Here is a 22,100-nt window from a genome sequence, read left to right as displayed (position 1 = left end):
TATTCAAGTTTCCAAGATGGAAAATGTGTTTTTAAAGACTCTAATGTTTTAAAAGACTCTAATGTGAATTCACTTTGATTTTTATAATCTTATGTACCCTTTCCTTGAGTGTACCATCAGTTTCACCTGTTGGATAAGTTAACAATACTGTGTAAGAGTGAAAAACATAGTGTTTTGGATCTGTAGACATGGGTTCGAGTCTTCTTATTATCTTGAGACAGTACATCATTTTTCTGTGCCTCAGATTTATTATTCATAAATCATGAATAATGACAGGTGCTCTCTTTTTAGTTTTAGAATGAATTCATGAGCCAGTAGCTGTAAAGATATTATTAGTACATCCCAGAATACATTGAGCATTTCAATAATGGCAGCTTTTTTTTTTAGTTTTATTTATTTTTTTTAAATGCACGACAGTGGAATGCATTACAATTATTATTACACAGATAGAGTACAATTTTTCATATCTTTGTATATAGAGTATGTTCACACCAATTCATGGCTTTATACATGTACTTTGGTTTTTGCATTACAATTCTTATTACAGATATATACCATAATTATCTCTGTTTGTATATAAATTATGTTGACACCCAATTCGAGTTCTTCATACATGCACATTGGATAATGATGTCCATCAATAGTAATCATTTTCCTATTGCTTTCTACCTTCCATCTGTAACCAGGGTATGAATGATTGACTACATGATTGGCTGGTTTTGAAATTTAAGCATAAAACACATGATGGTAGAACACTTTCCAAGCATGCTCAATATCCTGGTTCAATCACCAGCACCACTAACTAAATGAATAAATAAGTGTGAAACACACAAATAATTTGCAGCTTTTTGCAGTTTGTACTTTCCTAAATGATATTAGTCATGTCTTATGTCACCAGCAATTATTGAAATACTTTTATAATGAGGTATTTTGCCCAATTTCTTTCACCCTCATATTGGCAATAGTTTATGAAGAAGATGTATATGACGGGGGAGGAAACTCAGATGAGAAAGAGACAGTGAAGAAAACCAATTGTAGCCAAGCTCCAACTCCAAAATTATTCAGTCCAACTAGATTATACTGCTACACATGGGCGATGTTGACAGGGTTTGTAAGTGGCCCTCTGATTCAGTATTGTGCCTCTTAAAATTTCTTTGGGAAAATAAAACTGGTCTTGAAATATATGTGTTCCCAAATTCACATCTTATTCCCTCTGGGAGTTCTTACTTCTGTTACCACCTTCACTCCCGTTCATCTTCCATGGCCACAAATTGCAGCAAGTGGTTTGCTTCAGAAGCAAGTTTCATTGAGTGCCACATAAAATACCTTTTCATAGCTCAAAAAGCTTATTCCCACAGATGTCATGGCAAAGGGACCAATTGCTCTAAGATTGCTACTCAACTATATTTCCAAAACCCTAATAATATTGCAACATTTTAAAGCAACTTTTCTCTCTAGCTGATTTCTCTGGTATTTCCTTTTTACTTTGTGTTTTGTTCAGTGAGAGCATTATTCATATTGGCACCATTTTCATATAATTAATAATGTACATTTTTTAACTGACAAATTATTTTTTATAAATCATAAGCAATAGATACTGTCCTATAGAATTCCTGGACAAAATCAGTACATAACTCCTTTGAGTTATGATGTGCTGTCTCAAGATAATAAGAAGACTGGAACCCATGTCTACAGATCCAAAGAACTGTTTTTCACTCTTACACAGTATTGTTAACTTATCCAACAGGTGAAACTGGTGGTATACTCAAGGGAAGGGCACATAAGATTATAAAAATCAAATTCATATATCATTTAACACCTCTTATGACACTCATTATATTGCCAAAAGAAGAAATACCTTATGAAGATTCACTCAGGTGGGATAACAATGTTTTCTTACATTCCACCATAAATCCAATCAGCCTAGGGCAAGAATACTGGGCTATGAGAGGTTGGAATGAGCTTCCAAGCCACAGGAACATCTTAGCTGACCATGCCCAAGCAACAACAGAGTCAGCAAGAATGTCTGAGGTCAGATGTATAGTTTGCCTCATAAAATTTCTAATTTGCAAGCTCATTTCTTGACTTAGCTCCTGTTTTGTTTTGTGTTTTGAACAAACACTTAAATGGAAGTCAACTTCTAGTCTGGAAGATAACAACAGAACAACAGGACTATCCCAAGGATAGGTTTCTAGGGGTTTGTAGCCTCCTTGGTGTCCTTGGATCAAATTGGAAGGAACAACTTGTGCTTACACACAGTCTTATAGCCACATATATGCATCTGTCTTATTCTAGGAATACCAGATGGTTCCCAGAGGTGTTGGATCTCAGAGACAAAGTCAATGTCCTATTTATCATCACCCAAATATAAAATAAGCTACTGTATTTTATCACAGTTACTTTAACATGGACAAATGGAAGTATATTTAATTATCATGGAGGGATGTTAACTTTTTCCTTTTAAAAACATTAACATTTTATTTGCATAGAAAATATCTGAACAGACTTGTGATTTCCAAATTTTTATTACTCAACAATGATAATTTACTCTTATTATTAAAATCTCTACGAGGAAGTACACAGAGCAGTAATGTGGTTTTTAATCTTGTTCCCAAGAAGCAGTCAACCAAAAACTGGCACTGGAAAATCCACCACCCAGTGTTTGTTGAGAACACTCTGTGAGCCAGAAACTACACTCATAACAGCACGTTCCCCTAGCTCCTTTCATAGAGTGGTCACAATTCTGTTTAGTGTCTCTTCAGTTGCAGTACCAGGATTGAGCACATTTCTGCCAGCTAAGACTGGCAAGTCTGGAAGACAGTGAGGCAATTCACCTCCCATCTTCTAAATAAAGTAATTATTTTTTCAGGACTACATTGCTTGTTTAGAATCCTTCATACTATTACAAAATTTTATCATCAGATCATTGTAGTTCTTCAGGAATTTTTAAATGTCACAAAGGACAGGACATAAGGTGAGATACCTAAGCATTCCTGTGGAAACCGCCTTATCTATTAATGTTAGCATAGCAACTTGTGCTAATGTATTTTTGTAAATGTCTTCTTTTCATCCAACTAATTTTGCTATAGTTTTGTTGTTAACTGTGAGAAAAAATATAATGTTTCTTGTACCATTTGCTTCTAAAGGAGTTATGTACTGATTTTGTCCAGGAATTCTACAGGACAGTATTGATTGTTTTACATTTCATAGAAAATTTTGAAATTGTGCTTTCTGTTTCAAATGATTCATCATAAGTAAATCAGGATTCCCCTTGCATATTACTGAAATAAAATAAAAACTTAGCTTTACTATTAAAATAAATAGGTGTTGTGACTTGTTGATTTTTATGTTTCCCAATTATTTTCAATTAAAAGTTTTGATCAAGACTCCCTTTTGTTCCCTACCACTAAAACTGAAGGCATATTGTGGCAGAGTCATTTCTTTGACCACCTACCAATGGGCGCATGTATAGAATATTTTAACTACTACTTGATAGTTTTTAAAATTAATCTGATATTTCATATCTTAAAGAAGTGATAGCCATGATGACATTTGAATTTTATTAACCATCATTCACCTTTCCTGAATATTTTCTGCTCTGCCAACTGTATTAATACGTTAGATTCATTTGAAATTGAGTAACTTTTTGGTAAGTTTGAAGAAATGAAGAAATCTACCAGTCTCCAGAGATCAAGTTATAATGGGAGTGGTTGGTTAAGCCAGTGTTAGCATATGGTTCAGTCCATTTCCCAATCTTAAGTAGATAGTACAAGTTTGCATGTACGTCTAGTTGTATTTAATCTTTCAAAAGGTGTTGAATACAGTCATGCTTGGTGATGCAACACAATACCTAAAGGCTGGTATTAAGATATGTTTCTTATCCTCTGAAAAGCTTTTCTGACCCAGTAGGCTGTGAACATTCACAATAGCCCTAAAGGCAATCTGCCATGAGTTATTGTAAATTGATAGCTGCACCTGGATTATTTGTAGCAAAGAAAATTTGCAACATGCTCCACAGTAGTCCAGCCAGTGGAATAGAATGGGATAAGAATCATTTGATGGACAACCAAGATGATATACAAGTCTCATAAAAAAATATTTCATAAAAAAAGAATTTTATTAATAACACTGATATGATCACAATAAAATCCCCTTGCTGAAGCAATCTCAAATTATGTAGCTGAAGCAATCTCAAATTATGTAAATGGAATAAGATGAAAAAGAGCAAGTAAAAATTATCTGCAACTTAAAAGTGTACTTTGTGAGTGCATAATATCCTTCTGTTCAAATTCCTTCTACAAAAAGCATGGACTCAGAGCAGATGAATTATGAATTTAGAACAAAAATGGATTATTTAATTTAAATGAAACATAGAACTAATTTATTTAGAATATGAGATAAGTGTAGAAAAAGAAGTAGTGTTTGCCAGGTCCTCTCTCCAGCCTCACTCAAAAAAGAAAGTTGAATAATGATTCCATACTGTAACAACATCAAAATTATTATAGACCTCAACACTGGTTTAAAGGTTCAAACTTAAAATAAGTCTTTGTACTTAAAAAAAAGTATATCTACTCTACTTAAATATATTTATAATTTAGAAATTATGTTACTGAAAATTTTAACAAAAATAATCATACCCTAAAATATAGTATTTTCTATTACGTCTTTTTTTATGTGAGATAATTGTATATCACGTGCAACTATATGAAATAATACAAGGTATCTTGTGTACCCTTTACCTGGTTTTCCCAAATAGTAACAAACTGCAAAACAAAATACTATCACTATTGGGATATTGATATTGATATGATTCAGTTAAGATACAGAACAGTTCTATCAGTGCAAGGATCCTGCATCTTGCTCTTTTATGGCCACATCTACTCCCTTCTAACTCTTATCTCTCCATAGTCCCTAGCAACCATTAATCATGTTCTCCATATCTATAATTTTATAATATCAAGAATATCATATAATTGAAATTAAATGATATACAAAACTTTAGGACTGTCTTTTTCCAATTACTACAACTCTATGAAAAGTCGTTCAAGTTGTTACCTATATCAGAAGTCCCTTCCATATTATTGCTAAGTAGTTTTTTATGGTACAGATGTACCACAGTTTTTTAAATTACTTACACATGGGTTGTGTTCAGTTCTGTCTATTGTTAATAAAGCTGTTATAAACATTAGTGTACAAATTTTATGTGCACATCTTTATTTCTCTCAGATGAATGCCCAGGACTGCAATTATTGGATCATGTGGTAGTTATGTTTAGTTTCTTAAGAAAATTTCTGTTTTGCAGAATGGCTATACAAAAATGTTTCCATTTCTGCTTTCAAGAGTTTTATCCTTGGTTTTCCAAAGTTTGACTATAATGTATCTTGGTGTAAATTTCTTTAGGTTTTTCCTGTTTGGAATCACTCAGTGTCTTGAATTCATGAGCTTATCTCTTTTTCAAATAAGGAAATGTTTAGACACTATTTTGTAGAGCACCTTTTTTAAACATCAGAATCTGTTTTTTATTTTTTATTCTAATTTGTTATATATGACAGCAAAATGCATTACAATTCTTATTACACATATAGAGCACAATTTTTCATATCTCTGGTTGTATGCAAAGTATATTCATACCATTCATGTCTTCATACATGTACTTAGGGTAATGATGTCCATCTCATTCCACTGTCTTTTCTACCCTCATGGCCCTTCCCTTTCATTCCAACCCCTTTGCCCTATTTAGAATTTGTCTAATTCTCCCATGCTCCCCCTCAGAACCCCACTATGAATCAGCCTACTTATACCAGAGAAAATATTTGGCATTTGGTTTTCTGAATTTGCCTATCTTCACTTAGCATTATATTCTCCAACTCCATCCATTTACCTGCAAATGCCATCATTTTATTCTTCATAGAGCACTCTTTCAGAACTATTCTCTTTATTTCCTTTTGGAACTCAAGTTACAAATGGTAGATCTTCCATTTTTATCTGCTGTCTCCTAAGTTCCCTATATGTTTTCTCTGTTGCCCAGGTTAGGTCATTTCTATTGTTTTATCTTCAGATTTGCAGATTCTTTCCTCTATCTCCCCCATTTATTAGTGGAATTTTTAAATTTTGATCATTATTTTTTATTTTTTTAGAGAGAGAGAGAGAGACAGACAGAGAGAGAGAAAAATTTTTAATATTTATTGTTTAGTTTTCAGCAGACACAGCATCTTTATTTTATTTGTATGTGGTGCTGAGGATTGAACCCAGGGCCTTGCACATGCCAGGCAAGCGCACAACCGCTTGAGCCACATCCCCAGCCCCCATTATAATTTTTTGTTCTTCCTTATACATTCTATTTATTTGCTGAGACAGTTTTTTCATTCATTTCAAGTGTCTTTATAATTACTTGTTGAAGCATTTTTATGATAGCCAATTTAAAATATTTGTCTTATAATTCTAATATCTCTGTCACCACTGTGTTAGTTTCTATTGATTATATTTTCATTCAATTTGAGATTCTTCTTATTCTCATATTGGTGGGTAATTTTTCTTTGAGACATGGAAATTTGGGGCAGAATGTTATGAGACTTTTGATCTCAATTAAACCTTCTGCTTTAGATGATTTCTCTGCTACTGCTTTGGCAGGAGAAGGAGAGATATTGACTCCTTCTTGACAAGTAGGGAGAGAAGTTGAGGCTCCTCAATTAGCCTCCATTGAGTCTCAAGGCGGGAAATTCTTTTCATTAAGACTAAGAAACAATGATGTTCCTCCTTTACACAAACCCCTCACTGATGTCACCATGGCTGGATGGGATAAGAGTACCTTGTTATTGCTTCCAGGTGGATTTCACTGATGCTACAGGGAAAGAAGATTGGTCTCATTACAGCATTGGTCTCATTATGGAATTGGTGAAAGTTGTGACTCTTTACCAAGCTCCACTGACACCACCTGGGTAGGGACAAGAAGGATGCCTCATCACTCCTGGGTGAAGCTAGAAGTCTAGATCCCCTATGGGTTTTTGCTGACCCTGGGGTGTGGAGATGAGGAGGTGACTAAATTTGGAGTATGTATTCCTACCCAGTACTGTTCATAAATAACCAAGCAGTTCTGGGTGCAAGCAGGAAATTTGATTCACTGGACGATAAGTGGAGATGGGAAGTTCATGCTGTAAATACACCTTCTCTCTGAGCAGGTCTAGGATCTGTGTTTGTACTACAACTGGGTTATAAAGGGATGAAAAGTACATACAAGCTGTCCTCAGAGCTTTTTACAGGAAGGAAAAGAGATTTCCAGTGACCAGGTGCTGCCTCTTCCCTGATTTGGGCATGGCTGGATATGTCACAGCGCTGGTGGGCATGTTTGATTTGCCATTATAATGAGCTAAAGGTCATTTGGTAATATGGCATCTGCACCAGATGGAGCCAGTCTGGACTCCCTCACCCTTCAGATATTGGGAATATATAATAAATGGATTCGAGAGCTGGGAGCATGAGGTCGTCCACACACAGCCTCTAACTTACTACAGCAAGCAATGCAGCTAGCAGAACAACAGACTATTGGTAATTTGGGGATTCAGGCTGGTGAAAAGGGGATCTTCCTGCTCCCTAACTGGAATGAAAGTCCAAGATTCCTGTGTGAGTTCACAGAAACCACAAAAACCTGACCAAGAAGGATGTTTGAGTGCCCTACTCTTCATTGTAGCTGAGCAAAGGGACCATAATTTTGCTTGGTTTTCCAGTGGTACTGGCTAAAGAAGAGGTAAAGTTTTTTTGTTGTTGTTGTTATTTTGTTTTGTTTTGTTTTTAATTTTCTGTCTTTCTAGGCTGCCTCTTTCCTGATATTTTGGATAGACAGAACAGGCTTTGGTTGAAACTTAAAAATAGCTCTGCCAAGGAATAATACCAGTGGAATATTTTGTTTTTCATTTATTGAATAATTATTTGTTTGCGTAGTATTATGCCACGTGGACCTTCCATAATTTTTCTAGTTATGTTTTAAAATAAAAGCAAAATTAAAACCATTTCACTTTAATTGTAGGAGTTCAGACCTCACAATGACCATACTATTACATTCTCTCAATAGTTACTATTCTCTGCCTCGTACCCATTACTTTCTTAAATAGCCTTACCTAAACAAATCTATATCTTCCAGCTCTTTCTGGAGCTCTTCTTAGACAATATCCTGTCCACCTCCCCTTTGCCCTCTCTGTTCCATCTCAAAGACTTAATGTCTCTTGGGATCCATCTCAAAAGTACCAACTTACAATCTACTCTGTGAAAGGATTGCTGGTTCTTGGAGAGAACAACACTCAAATTCATTAATTCATTAAAGATTGACTTAGTATTACTCAAGATACTAGACTGAGAGGGGCCAGGAAGGAGGAAGTGCAGGGGACTAGCATCCTTTGTTGGCAGCAAGAGGAAATGAGTGAAGAAACAGGGGGGAGAAACCACCTTGTATTTGTCAACAAACTACCAACAACTCATTACTGGCACCAGTTCTGACTAGGAGTGGTGGGAAATGGGGAATGAAAAGAAGCTGAGCATCACTTCAGGAAGAATTTGTATTCTGTGAAAAATACGCTTTTTTTCAGGGAGTGCTCATTGAAAATATTATGGAGGAAAATGGCATACTTAGATTTGCAATTCAATACACACTCAGAGCTCACTGATGATGAGCCTAATCTGCTTTCCTAGGTTCAATTTCCAGTTTTCTAACATGAAGTCCACAAACTTTCATTAGAAAGTTTCATCAGAAACTTTCATTCTTTCCTGAACATAGCCCACATCTTTCCTGCTTGATGATCTTACTCTGGAAAAGCAAGTTCCAGTTTACCTCGTCTGAAAAAACACACATGACATTCTTCCAAGGGCAGTGATGGGATTAATGAACTGACTCCTGAACCCATCCAGTTTATCTTTTGTCACTTGGTAGACATACAATCTTTTCCTTCCCTCTTGATGATTTACCTAATTATGTGTGGCCCTGAATTATGTGTGGCCCTGAATTATGTGTGGCCCTGAATTATGTGTGGCCCTGATGCAAGATGGCAAACTCCTTAAGACTAGGACTGAATCTAAAGCAGTGTTCTAGTGGGGAGGGGGGGGGACATTTTTGTCCATTAAGGGACATATGGTGATACGTGGAGATATTTTTTATCATCTCTGTCTTGATCATATGGTGTTACTGGCTATACATACTAAAACACAGCAGCCTCTTCAAATAACTGCCCAACCCAAAGTGCCAATGGTGCCAAGGTTTAGAAATCTTCGTTTATTTCATCTTTGTCACTCAGCTAACCATTAGCATTGCACATGACAGAAAGCATTCAAATTTGTTAGAAATGAAATACCTTTATATTGGTAGAATTTATAAGTTACTGTTGGAAAGTTGAAACTAAATTAGAAATGCACATGGTGTAGGAAAAAACATAAGACAGAAGAGTTTATGAATCTTGATTAATTTGGGGAACACAAATTTCCACTTCTATTTAGAGGTGACCAATTTAAAAGCTAAAGTTCTCTTAATCAGCAAGCTTTTGTAATGAAATGCAGCGGGACTTACTTTTATATCAAAGGAGCTCCCCTGGTAGTTAAAGAATGCAACTGAATACAATTAAAAGATCACTGATAAGCAGAGTGCAGTTCCTTAGCTGTATTCAGGGAGAGAACACTTAATAATCTAGAGACTAGCGACACTTTAATGAGGAGTTTAAACTTATTGGCCCTGCATCTCAGAATTTATCAATACTTATTACCTAGATTGTCATTACAAAGTAATGAGTAAGAATCAAAAGAAAAGTTTGTGATTAGGGAAAAATTACAAATAATCCAACAAGTACTTAAAACTGAAAAGAAGAAAGAACCTATTGATTAACTGGTAACACTAAGCCACATATAGTAAGAATTTAATGTGGAGAAAGGAGCAGAGTTACAGGTAGTACTCAAGGGATTCAACCAAATCCGTAGCCTGTTTACCAAACCACAGCCAGATCCAAGACACAATGACAAAGTACCCATGAGACTGTTCCACTGAATGTATTGGGCAGTGGTAGATAAAAGATTAAGAAATATTCCTGTAGTCTCTATGAAAATGCTCAAAAATCATTGGGCAGTTTTGATTAGCGCAACTAAAATCTTTACTAAAGCAAAATAGAAGACCCTACTTTCAACTAGTATCCTGTATTCTAAAAATATTTTTGACCATAAAAATGAAGATTCTGATTATTCTATTATATAAAGGAGTAGTTCTTGCCTTTACCATGTTATTGCCAATAGCAACACATAATTTACAAAGCAACATGCAAATGTGATAAACTTTCTAATGTATTTTTCAAAAAGAAAGCTAATTCTGTTCATATAGCATCATTGGTTCTCTTCTTTAGATCACTATTTTGTGTGCTGGTTCTGACATCCCATGAGGGGTATCAGGACAGGAAACATACATGTCCTCTCTTCCAAAATCCAAAAACAAAGGAAAGACATGTTGTAGGCCTTTTTCTCCAGCTATTTCTCCCAAGCCCAGGTCAAAGCTGCTTCCTCTTCTCTCCCAGGATGACCACCTCTATTTTATCCCACACCAGTTCCCTTCGGTAGACAGTAATAATCTTCCAAAACATGCTTTCTCTCTCAAATCCAAATTGAAGATTTTTCTAACATACTTTTAATGACCCTCTTTGGCTCCAAATATTTCTAAACACTTGCTTCAAATGTTCTTCTCACATCCTGCAGATCATCTCTGTCAGCTAATGTAAAACATCTTCATTAAGCTTATCATGACAGCTACTTTTCCCCCTGTGCTTGAACTCCCTGATTGAAGACTACAGCCTTTCCTAATGTCCTATTCTCCAACTAAATATGATGATGTGGGGTCAGTACTCAGCAGATAATACCTAGCTAAAATGTCATCATAAGTAATCATCACCTCTGAAGATATTTCTTTAAGAATTTGCCCTTGGGCTGGGATGTGGCTCAAGCGGTAGCACGCTCGCCTTGCATGCGTGCTGCCCGGTTTCGATCCTCAGCGCCACATACAAACAAAGATGTTGTGTCCGCCAAAAGCTAAAACATAAATATTAAAATATTCATTCTCTCTCTCTCTCTCTCTCTCTCTCTCTCTCTTTAAAAAAATTTCCCAAACTGAATCACTTTTCTTTAAAACTGTTTTCTTCCTTTCTTTCTTTTTACTTATTAGAAAATTATATCATTAGTTTATTTCTATTGAAGCTCAGAATTAGATTAAAGATATTCCTCATATGATAGAATATGTGTTTTACTCAGCTTTCTCACTGCTGCAACTAAAGGTCTTGGCTAGAACTATTTTAGGGAAGAAAACTGTATTTGGGGGCTCATGGTTTCAGAGGTCTTAGTCCATAGAAGGCTAGCTCCATTCCTCAGGGCTCAGGTTGAGGCAGAACAACATGATGGAAGAGTGTGGCAAAGGGAGTGGCTCACATGATGGTTAGAAAGCAGAGACAGAGGTCTTCACTTGCTAGACATACCTGATAGCCATGGACCTAATGAAGCACTTCTTCCAGCCACACCCCACCTGCCTCCAGTCACCATCCAGTTAATCCCATCAAGGATTGATTTGCTGACTGGGTTAAGGCTATAACTCAATCATTTCTCCTTCAAACCTTGAATTGTCTCACATTTAAGCTTTCAGGGGCACCTCACATCCAAACCATAATATATCTGTCCCTTACCCCCAAAACCTCACACTCATCTGACAATGAAAAATATATTTAGCCCATTCCCAAGAGTCCTCATAGTATCAAAAGTTCTGAGAGTGCTTAAAGTTTAAGTACAAAATCCTTTCTGAGGCTCAAGGCAATCTCATATTGTAAGCTCTTATAAAATTAAAAGCAGTTCATAAGTGTCCAATATATAATGGTAAAGAGTAAACATTTCCATTGACAAAATTAGAGGCATAGAAAAAAGGGGATAGGACCAAAGCAAGACCAAAATCCAACTGGGTAAACAAGTCCTGTAGCTCCATATCCAGCATCTGAGGCACATGGCATCCTAATGTTCCCTCCAAAGGACTTGTGGAGCTCCTCCCCTGTGGGCTTGTTTGTTACAGCCCAAGTGGCCTTTCTGTTGGCGTCTCTCTGCTTGACTTCTACAGCTTTCCTAAGACCATGTCCCAAATAACCGGCATTTCTTACTCTTCAGGGTCTTCACTGCTGCTTCAGCTTCCTCCTCACATCTTCACACCTTGACTTCCCAGGGGGTGCCTACACAAACTCTGACCCTGCTGCACTTTGCCTGGCCTCTCAGGCCTTCCTTTGAAATCTTGGTGGAAGCTTCCATGGGCCCCTAAATCCAGCATCCTGCATTTCTGCAGAACTAGCACCAAGTGGTTGATGCCAAGGTCTGCTGCTATCTTGAGCAGTAGCCAAACCTCCAGGAGCCCTGGATGTAGCAGCCTCTGAGTATCTGGGTGGCTGAGCATGTTGAAAAAACTTTGTAGGCCCCCTTGTGCAAGAAGCATGTCCCACTGGTCTCAAGAGAATTTTCACCTTTACTCCCTTGAGCTTGAGATAGATGTGGCCTTGCCCTCAAGCCATCTTTCTTATTGTCTTCAGGAAAAATCTTCAGGATTTCTTTAGTGGCAGTAATGTCTTTAACAATGGCAACTTCCCTAGGCCCAGTTTTACTCCTGGCTTTCAAGTCCAAGTTTTTCAAATCTTTCTGCTCTGCTCTGTGCTTCTGAATATCACAATAAACTTTGCCAAAAGCTTCCAGCAATACCCATGGCACTTCCTGAATGTTATGCTTCCTATACATTTCTTCTACCAGATTAAAATCAGCTCCACAGAAAGTCTCAGGACAAGAGCAAAATTCAGACAACATCTCAATCAGAATACAACATAAATGGCCTTTAGTCCAAATTCCAATAGAGTCCTCCTTTTCTGAACCCTCTCTAGTCCTGTCTTCACTGTCCACAGTCCCATTGGCATTCTGGTCTTCTGAGCTCCTGCCAGAATTGGCCATTAAGCTCTCCTTACAACAATCTAAAGCATTTCTAGCTTGTAATGCAAAGCATCTCAAAATTCCTCCCACCAATTCCAAAATGCTCCAAAAGTTTCTGAACCACATGTTCAAGTCAGTCAGAGCAACAACCCCACTCCTTGTACCAATTTCTGTTTTAGTTAGCTTTTCTCGCTGCTATGACTAAAGAACCTGACTAGAACAATTTAGGGAAGAAAAGTTTATGTAGGGGCTCATGGTTTCAGAGATCTTTGTCCATAGAAGGCTGTCTCCATTCCTTAGGGCTCTGGTGAGACAGAACATCATGGCTGAAAAGTGTGGCAGAGGGATATAGCTCGATGTATGGTCAGGTAGCAGAGGGAGAGGTCTTCATTTGCCAGATACAAATATACATACCCCATAGCCATGCAACCCATGAACTACTTCCTCCTGCCACACCCCATCAGACTCCAGTTACCAGTTAATTCTATCAGAGATTAATTCGATGATTAGGTTAAGGATATAACTCAATCTTTTCTCCCCTAAACCTTCCTATATTGTCTCACATGTGAGCTTTTTTGGGGGGAGGGGACACCAATTCAAACCATAATAATATGAAACAACTCTATTTGATGGGATAGATACCAAATGACATTGCTGCACTCCCTTAAGGCACCAATATCAGTAAGCAAGGGCTTTTCTGACAACTGGGGTCTTTTTACAACATATTTTGGAAGGGATTATAACATACATGCAATCCCAAATTCAGTGCACTGTTATGATACTCATTCCTTACAGGTGTCCATCTCATCCCTTTAACATATCATCTTCATATGTTCAATATGCCCTGGTTCCTGTTACAGGTCTAAATAAGAGTTTTTCTTGCTTACAAAAAGTATATGCAACATACCATGGAATCTCCTTAATATTTTCCCTTAAGTATTTTTCTGGTGGTCAGGAGGAAAGATCAGTTTCAGAATCTTGGGCCCTGACCCAAGAAAAGTAAAGCAGAAACTGACTGGCACAAATGTACACGTTAAATCAATTAATGAATGGACATATTTTTTTTTTACTTGAAGCTTTAGATTGCCTGGAAATGAACAAATCTTATACATAAACACCAGTGGAAAAATAGAGCAATATATTTATTTGTAAGGCAGATAGACATCCCTGGAATCAAGAATTCACACTGCAGTTAAGATTCAGTCTGATGAACCATTTTGGAACCCTGAATGTGGTTGTTAATTGCTGGTCTTTGAACCATTCCCTTGAGTGCTGTGGTCCTGTCTGATGCTTTTGCCTGATGTCTAAAGCATGTCTGTTTTGTTTCAGCTGGCAGGGTTCATCTACGCCTGCTATGTTGTGAAATGTATAACTGAAGAGGAGGACAGCTGTAAGTACTAAGCTCTATTCTGTTTCTTTCAAGTTCAAAGCTTCTTTACTGCTTCTGACCTAACCTTCCTGGTCTTGAGATAATACCCCTCAACACACCATTAGAAAAGGGAATGAGCTTTTGGTGCCTATCAGGCTAAAATATTTTTATAAAGAAATCAGCATATTGAACAAATGGAGAATCTCTTATTTTGCAAACATAAGTTTTTCTTTTCATTGAAAGGTATTTTAAAAATCTATTCTTGGGCTGGGGTTGTGACTCAGTGGTAGAGAACTTGCCTAGCATGTATGAGGCACTGGGTTTGATTCTCAGCGCAATAGATAGATAGATAGATAGATAGATAGATAGATAGATAGATAGATAGATGGAAAGATAGGTAGATAGATAGATGATAGATAAAATAAAGTCCATCAACAACTACAAAATAATTTTTTAAAATCTACTCTTATAACAATTCTAGAGAGAGTATAGAAGGGAGAGTGGGAATGGAAGTGAATTTTAATGTGGTTAATTTGACTGTCTTCTGTTTAATAAACCACTTATTAGATATTAATAACTTGTTAGTTTCACCCAGGACTACAATTCTCAACAATCAACAATTTTCAATAGTTACTAAGATTCTTAGAAGAATTGACTTCAGATTAATTTAGAGAATTGTCTCTGGGAATTCTAATGTTCAAATATCCTTTTCATTTCTACAATTTGATACAAATGACTAGAACTTTATGTCAGAATCTCATCATTGAACCTGATTGCTTAATCCTGAGTTAAGGTAGTAGTCTGCTCACATAAACCTCATAGTGGCTCCACTGTTCTCTCCTCTTCCAAACATGGTAAGTGGTAAGTAACCCTAAGGATTTGAATTAGAAGGACCTGAGAAAGGTATTTCTAGGCTCTCTGGGTCCTATCATGGGTAATTGCTAATGCCGCCATATGCATTCTGAGGAAAAATCAGAGTTGGGAGTAGGAAAGGTAGGGGGGTGGGAAGATGAGAATCCACTTCTTTCTTAAATGATGATTTGAGGGGAAACATCCAAAGAGAATTTACTTCTTCTTCACTTTCCAATCATACTGAAAGGAAGAGGGAGTATGAGATGATTAACTTACGGGAGGCAATTTTCAATCATTCTCAGGTAGGATTCTTATACTGTACATAGTTTATAATATTTTGTGTGCAAAAAGAAATGATGGTCCTTTCATTAAATAAGCACTTGTAAAACTATCCTTGATGTAAGAAGTGTTACCTAAAATCTTAGGAGATTTTAAGATGGGTAACAAACTCTTACCTCTAAGAACTTGTCATTTAGTGGGAAAAGCAAACCTGTGAACAAATAAATATAATAAAACTCCCGATTGGTAGGGGAAGAAAGGAAAGATACCAAGATTTTTTTTCCATAAATGAGGAACACTCTTGAACTTCATCTTGAAAGAGAGTTATATGTTGGGTAGTGATGTATAAATAAGGTTGCCCAGGAAAACGGTAGAAAAACACTTAGTACATCACAGAGAAAATAATGTGAACAAATTGCATCCTGTGCTAGATGTGGGCACCAGAGAAAATTAGAAAGCAAACATGGATGGGATAATAGAAAAGCAATTATGAAAGATTAAGGAATTTGAACTTTGCTTCATATAGTACAATGGCAAATCTATCAGCATGGATAAGAGACTGGGAGGGAGAAATGTTAAGAAAAGGAAAACTTCTTAAGACATAATTAATTTGATTGATATGTGAGATGATGATGATCTGAACTAAAACAAATATTGAAGATGGAGAGGAACTACATCATGATACAAATGACACAAGCTAAGATGATGTGATTGGTAGGGTATGGTAGGGGACTATGGTACGGGAAAAGAAGGAGAGTGGTAGATTCTTAGATGGGTGTCTGGTGTGAATGAATGGGTAGATGGAAATGTCACTTGCAGGAAGTTGAGTGGGGATAAGATAATTAGTTCAACGTGGGCAGGTTGTATTTGCAGTGCCTAAGAGAAGCCATCTAGTTTGCTTAAAGATTAGAAAGTAAAAGATACATGGATTTTAAAATATATGGGCTCCACAAACTATGTTAAGTTCATTCAGATTTTACTCTTCAGTGTCTATATACTAAATCCTAAGAGAGGAAAAGTCTGCAGGTCAGTGTTCAGCTGGAAATTGAGCTTTCCCTGGATAATAATGTTTAACTACATTTCACAATGATGTGGTTCATTTCTTTGGAAAACAATTACTGACTCACCATGTTCCCCCATACAGATAATCAGCATCTCTCCAGAATTCCTGAACAGCACCTCTCAAAGGGGATCCCAGAAATTCCAGTTGCACAAGATATATTCCCCCACCAAAAAAAAAAAAAAAAAAATTCCAAAGCCAAGAAAGATCAACGCTAAAAATTTAGAAGGTTCTTTTATTTCATTTATTTATATACATTTGTGAGAGTAGTGCATTAAAGATATCTTCCAGGGGCTGGGGTTATGGCTCAGCGGTAAAATGCTCACCTAGCATGTGTGAGGCACTGGGTTCAATCCTCAGTACCACATAAAAATAAATAAATAAAATAAAGGTATGTGTTCAACTACAACATAAATATATTTTTAAAAGAGAGAGAGAGAGAGAGAGAGAGAGAAGAAGAAGTCTTCCAGTTGGGCCTGGTAGAACATACCTGTAATCCCAGAGACTCTGGAGGCTGAAGCAGGAGGATCATAAGTTCAAAGCCAGCCTCAGCAATTTAGCAAGGTCGGTCCTAAGTAACTTGTGAGACCTTGTCTCAAAATAAAAAAATAAAAAGGGTTGGAATGTTGCTCATTGGTTAAGCAACCCTGGGTTCAATCCCTAGTACTAAAAAAAAAAAGTTAAACTATTTTCTAATTCAGTTTTGTTTTTACTGTTCGTTATTACTTTAGGTGAGGCAGAGGAGTAAGGATAGACACAGATAAAAGAGAGAAACCAGAAGGAGTTTCATAGTTTTATTATACCTACAGTTACCTGGAGAGAACACAGATAGGGCCACCCAGGGGAAGCAGCAAGGTCAGCCCCGACTCAGAGAGTGAGAGTAGAACTTTTATCTTGGTTCCTGCACGAAGGGATGGGCACAGCATGGTAGGCAGATGAAGGATCCACCAACTGTTTTTGAAAGTGGTGGCCCTGTGAAATTCATATTCCCTGTGACTATTAAAGCATAGAGTTTAGAGCTGTCTAAAGTCTCCAGATGATTTAGAGCAAGCCAGGGATACTTGGAAATAGTTACCTTTTGGTAGATGTTACAGCTTCAATTTACAGAAATTAAAAGCCTGGTGAATACAAGTCTCCCCCGTATTTAAACATAGAGCTCTTTCATTAAAAATCTTAATATTCCACAAAATTAGAATTCCTGGGAATGCATCTTAGAGGATTTCTCCCTAAGTCAAATTTTAGCCAAAACCATGTAAATCCAGGGAGATAAGACAACATCAATATACTTTGTAATATCAATTTTATTGCTCAAGTACCTAAGAAACTTTGCAAAAATTTCCAAAAAAGTAATCTGTATGTCTTTTTACATATTTTGGCAACAATTACTTATCTCTCTTTACTAATCAACAAAAAAAAAAAAAAAAAAACTTCACATAGACAAGTTTCCCAATGTTAGTCTTACTGATTTGCAGACAAGATATGAAGTCATTTTGTTGTTTATTTGTTTGGGTTTTTTTAATTTTTATATCCAAGTAGACTAACACACATTTTCAATGTTCATGGGACTAGTGAACAACCTGGAAGAGATGCTCAATTAGGGCTGTTTTATGTCCTCTAACTTTTGATGACTAATAGTATGTTAATTTACTTGTAGTCATTCATAAAGGGACAGACAATCAGGAGTATTTGTTGAGTACCCTGCTTTAGGTTATATTTACCATATATTGTTCTGGTCAAGTTCTCTATTCTGTGTTCACCTCCAGACATTGCCTAGACATCTGACTTCTGATGCTCTAAAAAAATTTGAAATTTCTTTCTAACTTTTGGTAGTTACACTACCTTGACCCATAAAATTCTTAGTGAAAGTAAAAATAAAATAGTGCTCTCAGAAAGCAACTCCTGCAGTATGAGAGATGTTTCATATATGTGTAAATGCTCAGGGACCTTATTCTCTGTGTCTACTCTTATCTGCTGTGCTTTTGCAATGAGACATCCTAATAGGAGTGTACTGGCAAGAGTAGGTGCCAGCTACCTGCTCTCTAAAGGAGTTAAGTTTCCCTTCCTAAGCACCTCATGAGGAGCAGAGGGTAGCTTGGGTTCTGTGCCTTGTGCTGAGAGTGGGCTGCAGAGATAAGGGCCAGTTATGACAGCTGTATAAATAATAGCCTTGAAGCCAGTCTGAGGCTAACCTGCTTTGTCCTTAGTTCTGATATCCAGGCTCACAGCAGCAAATGCACCCAGGAAGCCTCAGAGAAAGAGAAAATTTCAAGGAGCCATGGAGCAAAGATTCAAGTTTAGACTTGAAATAGCAATAAATCACTGTTGAAATTGGAGAGAGAGTTAGACCACAGACACACAGATGCCTGAGAATACTTTCTTCTCCTTTTAAACAGTGTCTCATTTAATTTCCTAGATCCCAGTTTAATTTCTGTTTATGTAGATACCATATTAGTCCACATCGGCTACTATAATAAAACACCGTGAACAGGATGGCTAATAAACAAAAGAAACTTTTTGCTCACAGTTCTGGAGACTGAAGTCCAAGATCAAGGTGCCTGCACATTTGGTGGGGTCTGGTGAGGTCTTGTTTTCTGGATCACAGATCATACTTCCTTGCCATGTCCTCACATTTTGGAAGGGGAGCTCTCTGGGGCCTCTTTTCTGAGGACACTAAACCTATTCATGAACCCTTATGACCTAATCACCTCCCAAAGCACCATCATGTTGCTGATTAGGTTTCAACATACGAATCTTAGGGAAATGCAAACATTTAGTAGACACTTTAAGGTAATTTCTTTTTCCCATGAAAAGGACTGGACCTTGACATTTTCATCTTTGACCCTTGAGTTATCTAAACTAGAGCTGTAGCCTGGCAAGCTAGTTGAGTGTGCAAAATCACGGAACACCACTGCCATCTGCTGTGCCTGCCAGAATACCACACCCACCCTCAAAGCACAGATTCCAAATAGAAAGATAGGGATATCACCTCCACCACTGCCTGGCTAGTGATCAGTAGAGCTGCCATAACTGCACACTCCAGTCTGAGGAATTTGAACAACAGCAACTCAGTTTTAGCCTTGTGAAATTATGTAATTTTAATCACCTCTCCAAAATTGTCTCAATCTTTAAATATAGTCATACCAGGAACTAGGTCTCCAATTTATGAATTGAGGCAGGGGATACATACTGCAGTTCATAAAACCACATCCAAGCACATAGCCCACCCCCACACACACCCATACCATGTGCTTCCTGAACATTTGAAAATATCTGTAGAGCTAGCCTCCCCTTGCTGATGTATCAAATGCCATTGGGTCAGGGCTTCAGAGCTGTAATGCTGTCTCAGTGCCTGCGTGCCCACTGCCCACTGAGAATAGTTACTTACAGGAGCCCCCAGCTAACACCTCCTGCTATGGGGTGCTCTGCCTTCAGATGAGTAGTTACTCACCAGAAAGAGACCCCTGCTCTGGCAGGGGTGCTGTAACCAGTGAACCTTATTTGAGCAGGGCAACCCTGCAACACACTTTTACAAATTTGTTCATGACAAGACAGCAATCGATCTTGGGAGGAAAAGCTTACTCCAGGACACCAGGCAGCCATGCTCTGCTGTGTTTGTGGCAGAGATCTTCACTGCACCAATCTGTCACTAGGCTTGATGAGTTTTCCTTGCAGCTCCCAGTCTTTTCTATTCCCCTCTACTTATTTTCTTTTATTACAGTATTTGAAAAAAAGAAATTTTCAGAGATTCCTGGTCTGGTATGTTTTTTAATCATATATGTAATTCTTCTGTCTCACTTCATCCCCAGCTCTTCTGTGCACCAGTGGGATATCCACTTCAGTGACAGAATTGAGAATTTGTCTTTATGCTTTGTTAGCATTGTTAACAATTAAAAAAAATCCATACAGCCATGGAAAATGTCCCTAATTCATGAAAGGAAAAAAATTCATTGTCATATTATTTCTCAACTTTTGTTATGTTTCCTTAGCAAATTTTTTCTTAATAGTTAAACTCAAGATTGGTCCTCTTGCAAATGAATTCAGTTTTCTAAGTACAGTCTGTCTTCCATACCCATGGTTGCAACCAACCAGAGATCAGAAATATTTGGCAAAATTTTTCCATCTATGCTGCATTCCCCAAATAACACAGAATAAAAAGCATTTATGTAGTATTTACGTTTTATTAGATATTATAAGTAATCTAGAAATGACAAAGTATACAGGAGGTTATTGTAGATTATATACAAATACTGTCACACTTTATCTAAGGGACTTGAGCATCCATGGATTTTGGCATCCACAGGAGGGTCCTGGAGCCAATGTTCTAGAGCTACTGAGAGGGGACTGTAATCACTATCTTTTCTAAAAACGATTCAACATATTTGCAAATGTTACTAACTATTGAAATCATCTAGGAAAAGACATGAAATTTCATTTAAAAATATATACTCGGGAAATAGTTTTCAAAGCAATATTTTAAAAAAAAATGAATTCCGGATGTTTAGACTTAGAATTAGACAGGTACATGTAACCACACACCAAGCACAAATAAATGAAAATCTGTCTTGGGGTTATCTGAAATCAAGTGGCCTAGGGATCAAAGTCAAAGGCAATTTATAGAATCTCTCATTTGGGAAAAAAAAACACAGAAAATTACTCACTTCTCTTGGGATAAGAATTTTATGTTACTTTTGTCTGATTTTTCTTCTGAAACCTGCTGGCCAACACATCTACTTATTGAACTATGTTCTGTATGTTTTGATCATTTTTCCAGTTTCAGAATCACTAAATTTGAATGCTGTTCTTTGAACAGTCACTCACCACTGCCTAGGGAAAGGGTGAACAGGAGATCAAGGAGATCTGTACCTCCCTGTAAAAATAACCTTTCTTCCTGGTTACAGAGTAATGTAGGTTTAATGCAGAAAGTTCGGAAAATAAAGATAGAACAAGGGGGAGAAAAGAAAATGAAGGTGATCCAGTTCAGTCCTGATTCTCAGTTAACACATTAGCGTATGTCTCCTGGTTTTGATTAGCTGCCTTCCTTGTTGCCTCCCTATTTATCACCTGTCATTCCTCCTATCAGGCTGTTAGGACTACTACATTCTGTTTGGTAACCCGAGCTTGCTTTCTGGTTATTTATAAATCACTCTTCATTCTCATGGCCCTGTCAACAGGTAGATTGTAAAAATAATGTGTTTATTTCACTTATTGAGTCTCATACTAGTCTTATACTCAAACAACCAAATGAAGGAGTAACATGTATTGTTTTATGTTATTGTTTTATATCTCTTTAAAACAACTATTTTAGGAATTTCAAGGTGACTGAGTGAAACAGTTTCATCCATATCCACTAGTTTCCCATCAAACTCAAACTTGCCTTTTCTTTCCTCATCTCTGAACAAGATCACATATTGGTCCAGACTTTGAATGCCACTAACCTCTAGCTACTCTCTGCAGAAACCTAGTGGGATCACAATGCAAGGAGATGTCACCTTTTCCACTCCCCTATCACAAGGATTGAAGTTCTGCATTTAATTTTATATCCTTTGGTTCTGCATAACATTTCTTTTGAACTACGAATTC

At 37.0% G+C, this 22,100-nt stretch overlaps 1 protein-coding gene across 2 annotated transcripts in view; it reads left to right on the top strand.

Moving 5' to 3' along the window:
• Nkain2 (sodium/potassium transporting ATPase interacting 2) overlaps positions 1-22,100 on the top strand; it is a 954,384-nt gene that overhangs the window by 910,817 nt on the left and 21,467 nt on the right. For both annotated transcript variants that reach the window (XM_078019252.1, XM_078019253.1), the window contains exon 5: positions 14,290-14,350. In XM_078019252.1, coding sequence (XP_077875378.1) covers positions 14,290-14,350 — 61 coding nt within the window. The remainder of the gene's footprint in view (positions 1-14,289; positions 14,351-22,100) is intronic.

This window comes from Ictidomys tridecemlineatus, chromosome 8 (assembly GCF_052094955.1).
Source record: "Ictidomys tridecemlineatus isolate mIctTri1 chromosome 8, mIctTri1.hap1, whole genome shotgun sequence".
Lineage (NCBI taxonomy): Eukaryota > Metazoa > Chordata > Mammalia > Rodentia > Sciuridae > Ictidomys > Ictidomys tridecemlineatus.
Note: the sequence above shows the minus strand (reverse complement) of the source record. Positions and strands in the feature narration are given on the sequence as shown.